Source organism: Notothenia coriiceps, unplaced genomic scaffold (genome assembly GCF_000735185.1).
Source record: "Notothenia coriiceps isolate Sejong01 unplaced genomic scaffold, NC01 NC01_scaffold00000339, whole genome shotgun sequence".
Taxonomy (NCBI): domain Eukaryota; kingdom Metazoa; phylum Chordata; class Actinopteri; order Perciformes; family Nototheniidae; genus Notothenia; species Notothenia coriiceps.
In genome coordinates, this window is record NW_011333040.1 from 5730418 (window position 1) to 5739589 (window position 9172).

Sequence of the window (9172 nt, forward strand, 5' to 3'; positions counted from 1 at the left end):
AGTCACTCGCTTGTTTAATTATTTTGCGATCTAGATTTCTTCTTCTTTTTTGAAGTGAGAAGTTCTCCGTCAGTCGGATGGACGGACTGACAGACTCCCCCCAACCCCCATCACTGCAGCATATTCACAGCGACTACAGTTTACATAACATTTACAGGTTCCAACAGTTATCTGATTGGATAGCATCTATCCTTGCTTTAAAAACATTTAGTGGAACCAAATTGCTCAACTTCCATTCCTTTTGCAGACTGTTCCAAATTAGCGGAGCTGCGCATCTAAAAGCTGTATTCCCTAAGACAGTCCTAGCAGTTGGCCAATTTAATAAAACCACAGCATTCAATCTCAGGCAGTAGCCATTTACAATACGCCGTGAGATCAGGGAGCAGATGTAGGATGGAAGTTTCCCTAACATTGCTTTGTAAATTTGTGTTTCTATCAGAACATGTTGACATGCTTTAACCTTCAAAAAACGAAATATATAATTCAGACCGTCTGTAAAAATGTACTGGTATTTGTTCTCTTTGAGCCCATCCCAGAAAAGCTCAGTCTGCTGTGATTGGTCAGTGTTTCTGGTCTCTTGTATCTGCCCTTTGTTCATCCCCGCACCATCAGTGCAGCCTGGGAATCACTGTCATGCCCTGTCAGCACGTTCTACCTATATATAGTGTATAATTGTGATATCACTATCATTTGGAAAATAAGATGGCTGGATAAAGCATCATCCGTCTCACACACTCTGACTGATTACCCGTAACTTTATTTCCTTTAGTAGCTTGAAAAGGTCAAGCCAAAAAGAGTCAGCCTTATGTCGTCAATTTATTTGAACACAGTTGCAAGCTGTAACTGTACTGAACCTGTTCTTCATGGCTTTGTATTCGTAGGTTTCCTGATCTACTTCTCGTACGGCATTCATCACAGCATTGAAGGAAAATTGTCCCGCTTGTCTCCAGGCACCGAGATGAACGGTTTCAAAGGCAACAATGATCCACAGGCCAGGTCCCATGAAAAAGAGGCCTTCCTGAACAGTGGTATTGATGGCGAGGAAGAGGACGATGGAGATTTGTAGGAAAGCATTTGAACATGCTGTTTAGATTTCAACCCCCCCCCAACGCAAGTCTGTCTGCATAAGAGTCTTTTTGACTAGACGACTCCCTGTCATTACTTCCTTTTTGTGAAAGCAATGAGGAATAACATTGACCTAAAATTCACACACCTGTGACCTTCGCCGAGACTACTGGATAAAGATTCAGGAAACTGCCACCTTGACGCTCCTTAAGCCATATTTGACATGTATTATGTGGTATTTTTGAATAGGCGTGTTACCCTTTTTGCATGGCCTTGAGCTTTAACTGGTGGTTATAGCTTGGCTGTTTGAGGGGGGAGGGCTCATGTTGGATGAGGAACATTTTAGTGTCTCATGGAGCTATAAGATCGGGCTTACATTGTTGGCAGGAGGACGATGTGATGCAGCTTTCATATGGGTGCCAGAAAGTTGAACAGTAATACACATTTTGCTTTTCTTTCTTATATAATAATTATTCTACCATCTGCATCATTCACAGTCAGTATTAAATACAGCTTGGTACCAAATGCTATATTTTCAAAAACCTGATAGCTCTCTTTCAATGTTACTGACTGTTGAACCGCTGCTCTTCCAGCCGTCTCTGACAACAAAAGAAAGCTTGCAAAATACACTGCAACATATTTGTCAATGATGTTATTACCCCTGTCCAACAGAAACAAAGGGTGGTCTGGCATTTGGCTGCACAAACAGTTGAAGTGATCCAGCAGGAAAATGAAGCTTACAGTTTCCAAAAGTCCAATTTTAGGTCAGAAGGATTGCATTGAGGCCGTCTGAGGTCCCAGGCTTTAACTTGCAAATAGGGGAAGGTCGGCGTTTGGGGCTGGGCAATATGGCCGAAGTCTTCTGTCATGATAAAGGTAATTAAATATCTATATCTCTTTATTTCACGATGTAGCATGTTTTCCGGCCTATTGTTTTATGCTCCTTTGTAAATGTTATAGTAAGAGCTGTTATTTTCGATTTAGACTGATTCACTGTGTATCACAATATTTCAATATAAATTATTTGATCACTTTACGCTTCCTTTGAAAGAGGGTAAATGATCTTATTGAGTTAATTCCCAGCCCTATCCTACTGTGGTACTACAATATGGATCAAATCCAGGCATTTGCAAGAAACAAGCAACATCAATAATATGCCATGGATCTGCAAATAATGACGCAGAAAAGGCTGTACAAGACATCCTGTTGGACGGTTCCTTATTGTGAGACAAGTAATTCCATCCAAACCCCCACAGGATCATGGGACTACAAATCGTGTACCTGCTATCTGATTAAACACCATCAAGATAATAATGACAGTTGTTAGAATATGCTCTCTCATTTGGGATATTCAATACCCTTGTAAATGAATGGAATCCTGATACATGTTCAGCATCAGGTGAAGACATTGACAGTTGCTGAATGTCAGTTCATGTAATGTGACATTAGATAAAAGTGTATATTCACAGTGCTGGCTGCTGTGTAACTTTGCATCTGTAGCTTGTAACATTAAACTTCTCTTTTCAAAAATGTTCAATTTGGAAGTATTTGTTCTCTGATTTCACGCCTTTTCTGATGTTTATGAATGTCTTTTTATTCCCAGCGGTCATTTTCATTGTGCTTTTCAGATCACAAATCTGTTTCACCTTGATAGGAATACTTTGATCAGGTACTTTCTACACTTGTACATTTATCAACATACACTTTTTGTTAGCAATCATGTTTTTCTCTTTATAGACATACTCGATTAATCCATAGATTTATCAAGGCTCTCTCATGCCTACATTTCCCACAATGCAATTCAACTTCCAACAGTTCAGTTGTAGTTTGTCTTGCTAAGTGTCTAACATACCCTCGAGCTTCTAGCTTCTGGCTTCAAACAGTGATGAGCAGCTAGCTTCAAATTCTTGTACTGTAAACTCACTTTATGTGACTCCATGTCGCCCCAATTTAATTTAATTTGTTTTTATTTCCAACTTGTAGTCTTCAGACCTAGGGCCTGAAGTGACATCACATCTATCAGACTGTGTGCACTTTTAGTTTGAACCTTTAGGTGAATATATTGGGGTTCTGGGGGTCCTTTACTACAAATTAGCTGTCTGTCCATAAAGAAACATGTACAACCAAGTTTATATTTGATATTGTTTATATTTCTCGCAGTAAATTATTTGTAAATTAGAAGAGGTTTATAATCTGTTTTGCCCTATCTGTATCTGACATTGTTTTGCTTATATTGTGTTCACAAGGTCAGTGCAACTGGAACCTTGTTTCCTCAGGGTCTGTCTTCACCTTCCTTTGTCCTCACTTTATCCATTGGTGCCTTTATAGCAAAAGAGTGATGAGACTATACATACAGTATGGCATATTAGCATGATGTGGCAGAATGCATTTATTTGGGGTTATAGTGAGCTGCCATATCTTTACTTTTAACAGTAGGACCTTTTCTGAATGAAAATATACTGAATTGAGCATTTGTTTTGGTAATATTTATTTATTTACTTGCTTCTTCATTTACCATATTATTTTCTTCAAATAAATCTTTCCGCACATAATAACAAAGCCTCTGATTTAAGTTTCAACTTAAATTTGCCTTGTTAGGTGTACATATACAAATGGATGTGAATATGAAGGAAGTACTTTCTTCATTTACATAACGTCAAACTTCAGTTTTAATGTTAATATAAAGTCAGATGTGAAAAAAAAAAAGTAGGAGCTTATTTATTTCTCCTATGATGCTGCTTTAAACCCCAACTGACCTATAGCTCCCTTTTACATAACGTGTGTCACATAATGGGGCTGTGCAATAGCTGCCCACTGCTCCTAGTACTAGACTCCTGGTACTAGGATGGGTTAAAAGCAGAGAACACATTTCACTGTGTGCTCTGCATGTGTGACCATTAAAGAGGGTTTCATCCCTCCCAATATTATTATCATTATTATTATTGATGTTTCAAATCCAAATGTTGATGACTGCTTGCTTTATCTTTTACTATAATTTCATCAGTTTCCAAGACTTTTTTTCTTGGTTGTTAAAAGCTTTTTGTGGCTTTATAACCGTACATGTTAAAAACCCAATATACTTATTTTCAATTTTTACCAATGTCAACATGTTGGCTTAATAGTAGGCATTTACTCATATAGTAAATACACATTATTTTAGCTTGTGTCCACTCTTTGTTTCCCTTTTTTTTTCTTTGTTTGCTTCATGCCTTACTGTAAATAAATCAAGCTTTTCAACCTACCTTTGGTGGCTTTTTGTTCTGAAATCCAGGAACAGACTTTTCACAATAGGCTACTTCTCACATGATCCAGCAGAGAGCGCAAATGTGTTGACAGACAGACAGAGAGACAGAGGAGCAGAAGGATGCTCTGCCAGGTGTCGGCTGCAGCATCAGCACCGCTCCTCCTCCTCTTCCTCCTGTCCGCAAGATCTCTCTCTCTCTCTCTCCTTGCACTGCGAGTCAGAAAGAGAGATAGAGAGAGAGTGGACACACACGCGTTGTGTTTCGTTTTGCTACTCTACTGCATATGACCTGCATTCTTGGATGATTCAACACCAGAGAAACCTGAAGGTAAGTCGCACAACTGAAAACACTGCGGGTTGGTTGTATTTGATTCTTCGAAGTCCCGCATCGGTCTCTTTAAGAAGTGTCGCAGGTACTTTGATTGTATGATTCGGGTCTTGGTGTTGACTCGGTTCGCTATACGCATGTTTACATACATACGAATCTGATGCATTGATTTTGAGCACGCACAATGCCGTGCAGCTTGTAGGGGGAGTTGTGTTTCTGCAGAAAAACAAACAGAAAGACCGTAATATTGAAGTTGAGCCGCAGATCGCAGTGTAAGTGGAGCAGTAGAGCAGAGCATATTATGGCTGGAGAGAGAGTGAGGTCAGACAGGGAAGAGCTGCTGTGATGCAGCAGGTCAAGTCTCTGCGGGTGAAGCTAATGATCACACGTAGATTATCCAGGCTTTAGACCTAACCTGACCATGATCCACTGTACTGAGACAAACTAAATAATTTACAATGTACATTTTTTTTCATTTCTTATTATTATTATTATTATTATTAATGTGTTAGTTATTTGTGGTCACCAATTTGTATTTTAATTTCCAGCATCAAGACAAACAAATCTTAAATGGTGACATGAAGGGTTGCCAATTGTTTTATAGCTGTATTGAAGTGCTGTTATGCTGACATAGCCATTTAATGGAAGTGTTTTTTAAAGAGCAGTGTAAAGAATGAGGAAAAGGCTCTCTCTAACTCATCAAGGACATTTTTTGCACAGATATTGGTTTTATTTTGTCAAATTCCTCCATTCTTAATCTTCCCGTTTCCTCACTTCACCTTATTATTCCACATTTCTCTTCGCATAACTCATGTGCAAAGCCGAATGCAACTGAAATGCACAGTATGTGTATGTGCTTTAGCTACTTTATTAACAATACTCATGTCATCAGCCTCACCTTTAGGCTACTTAGAGGCAGGGGAGGATAGAAAGACAGAAAGGGGTGGATCAAGTTAAGGTGAGCTAAATGAAGGCAGCATGTCTTCCACACTCAGCTGTCTCCAGTTCTGAGTGATTGGTGTCTGATGATCAGGTTGTCCTTGAAACTGTGTGTGTGTGTGTGTGTGTGTGTGTGTGTGTGTGTGTGTGTGTGTGGGGGGGGGGGGCAGTTTTCCTGTATTTGTTAGTGTGCATCACATATCTTCACTTACTGAAATTAAACTTGTTTAGTTGATTAACTTTGCACAAGTTCACATAATTTAGCACTTGGCTTGGCTGCCCAGACATGTGGTTGATGGACCCTGTGCATAAAATGTGTTTTATAAGTGGTTTTTTTGTGTTTATTGGAATTGTCTGCTGCCAATATCGATCCGGGTATCACAGACTTCCCACGTCTACGGATCATCCAGTCCATCTTGCTAAATCTTGCCATTCCCTCCCAGTCATGTTGATGCGGAGTTTGACGCTGCATCAAAGTAGGGCAGCAGAGCCTGTGGCCTCGGCTGTAGCTGCTGTTCTAGATGCTGATGCATGTGTGATTGGTTCATTACGTCTGACCTCTGCAGAGTCTGAACGGCGATCAATTCAGCAAATCTCTGCCAGGAAAACCACTCGCAGTAGTGTGTATATGAGTGTGTGTGCGTGTTTCGTTGTAGTTCTCGGGCTCAGGTGCTTATGTATGTGCGAGTGTTCCTGCAGGTGAGACCATTTGTCACAAACCCCATGAGTGTAGCCTCAAGGTCATTTTATAGGACAAAACGGAGGAGAGGAAGGATGAGGGAGGGAGAAAACTGAGAGGATAAGTGAAGGAGAAACAGGAGGAAAGTATGTAGCCTCTCTAATGTATGTGATGCGTTGTATGTATTCTTTCTCCTTTATTCATACACAAGTGGTGTGCAAATTGATTCTACAGTGGTTCCTCAAAAGACAGAATGACAGAAAGATGAGGCTGCAGTTATTCCTCTCACCTGTGTTGTGATAACTCATAATTGAAACATTTTAGAGGCATCTCTTTGCTCAGTAGAAGAATGGTGCATGTGTGTGTGTAGATCTCAACACACGTGCAAACACACACATTTTCAAATTCTCGCTGCCTTTGTCTGTGAGGTGGCAATGAGCTTGTTGTAGCTCCTCCCCTGCAGTCACAGGCAGGACATCAGAGGCTGAGCAGAGGCACGCCTCCACTGATCACACACACACACACACACACACACACACACACACACACACACACACACACACACACACACACACACACACACACAAAATACCCTTTTCACTTGTGTGTGTGTGTATACATGTGCGTCAATTTGCTGAGTTTATACACTCAGTTTAAGGGAAGTGCAAATGTATTTTGGTGTATTTAAATAACATTAAAAAAACTGTAGCAGTAAGTGCTATACTTAACTTGACTTCAGAAAAGCCACAGTCATTTATTTTTTACGATACTTTACCAGACAGTACATTCTTTTTGAAACCTCTTCCTGGTTCCCAAAGATAAACTTATCTTTCAGAGCAGCCATCCTGAGTTGCCCCGTCCTGGACTCTCTCACCTTTCTTTGTCCAATGTATGAAAACAGTCTGTTTCCTACCCACACACAGCCGCTTCAAACCCTTTCCTTATTCTTTCTTATGCACATCGTTACCACCTCAAAAACCCTCAGCTCGCTCTATTCTCCGCTCACCTCTCACTGATCCTTTGCCAGTTTTCCCTCCCCCACACCCCTGGGGTTTGCCACTTGCACATTACACATGCATACACACTCTCACACATTGCAATACAAAATAGATCCCCCTCCACCCTATATCACCTCCCCAACCCCATCTCCTGGCTCTCTGCAGCTTCATTTGTTACGCATGTTCTCCAAATAAACAGAAGTGACTCAGCCGGTCTCAGTTGCCTCTCTTTGTCTGGGCTGTCTCGTCTCCCAGCTTTATGTCTGACTGTGTACGTGTGCGTGTGTGTAAACTTCCTCACAGTCCCACAGAGAATTCTACTATTGCAGAATGTGTTTTGCTGCAACTGCTTTGCATTTTGAAGTGAACACCTTCCCTCTCCTCTTTGTCCCCTCATACAGTTTCATCCTCCAGCCAGGCAAGAGTTAATATTTTTCTCTGCGACAGGAGTGAGGGTAGTGGGTGGAGGGGCTTTGCTAATAACAATGCGGTGCAAACGGCAAACAGCGTGGACACCCCTTTCTCTCCTCTCCTCCATGCCACCCTTGTCTGCATCTATGCTTTAACTGCAGGACTCAGTGAACCAATAACTCATAAGTCTCGTGTCGGTTCCTAGTTCTCTCCTCCAGACAGCAGCGGACAGTATTTCTTATCACGCTAATCTTTTTACCGGTTCCTCTCTGCTTATTGTTCCCAACTCATTGTCATTTCTATTCTCATTTCATGCACATTTGTCTTCCCTTTATCCATCTGAACTTACATCCATTCTCACAGGCTGCCTGGCAGAGCGAAACCAGAAAGGAAATGCAGGACCATGTCTGATTTAGTGGAGATTCATTTCCAAGTACTTGCCAAAAGCAATGCTAAAAGAAAAATTATAAGTAATGAGATTTCTCCTCAGTGAGTGTGCTTCTGCAAGACACATTTTCTCCCAGTGAGAAGCTGTCTCTTTGTCTCTGCTCCTGCTGCAGCAATAGTCTCTGCCTGAGTGTGTTGTTGTGAGTAGGATGAAGCCATGTGTAACTTTGCAGACACACAAGCAAGTGCATTCATTGAGCTCACATCGGAAATCAATCTTGTTAGTTTAGGTTTTGAGTGTTCTTTGGGATTACTCTATTTCCTTTTTGACTGCAGTTTGTCATCGTGTCCACAGTGTGAATAACATCATTGCGTGTGAACATGCATTGATGGATGTGTGAACACGTGGTTTCATTTTCCATTTAGCCTCGGCTAATAAATCCTGTTATCAGCATCTTTTGCTTTTCCGACGATTTCATAGCAGGTCGCAAATACCATTTCAATACGGGAAATAAATCATCCTTTATTGCAGATGATCCAATTATATCATTCTGCTTATTCAGTTAGGTATGACCACCCACTCTGACCCCAGATCCTGCCGAAATCCTGTTACAGTTCCCCCTGGCGATACAGAGAGATTCCCCCTGGGGTCCAACTGTGTGTATGTGGGAGAGAAGTGGGAGAGAGAGGCAGAGGGGAAGAGAGGAGGGATTATTTGGGCAGATGTAGTCTGCTAATGTGCCGGATGGAGATTGGATTGATCACTTCACCCTGCCCTCATTAACTCTGTATTATTAAGGTGGAAGAGTTGATGGAGGGAGGGAGAAGAGAGGAGGAAGAGAGAGGGACACACATGATACAAATATTTTTGAGAAAGCAATAAAACACATGCGAATAACTGCAGGGGTAACGCTTAATTGAATACAGTTTGGAGCTATTTGAAACTGCAGTGAGGGAAGCAAAGATTGTTGACAAGGAGTGCAGAGCAACTGGAGGGTACTATTTCTGGATATTTCCCAGTTCTGTCTCACTGTTCTCTGTGGTGGTAATCCCTCTGCTGTGCATGGTGAGCTGGTGCTTGCTTCACACATACAAGGCAGAGTTTAATGAATCATCACTTG

General features: G+C 41.2%; 2 protein-coding genes across 4 annotated transcripts in view; one reads left to right on the plus strand and one right to left on the minus strand.

Annotated features, from left to right (window-relative positions):
* Positions 1-2599, plus strand: part of LOC104943801 (high affinity cationic amino acid transporter 1-like) — a 228951-nt gene extending 226352 nt beyond the window's left edge. For all 3 annotated transcript variants that reach the window (XM_010769269.1, XM_010769283.1, XM_010769276.1), the window contains one exon: positions 882-2599. In XM_010769269.1, coding sequence (XP_010767571.1) covers positions 882-1066 — 185 coding nt within the window. In that variant the 3' untranslated portion in view covers positions 1067-2599. The remainder of the gene's footprint in view (positions 1-881) is intronic.
* Positions 1-9172, minus strand: part of cd2bp2 (CD2 (cytoplasmic tail) binding protein 2) — a 297553-nt gene that overhangs the window by 215751 nt on the left and 72630 nt on the right. The window lies entirely within an intron of this gene.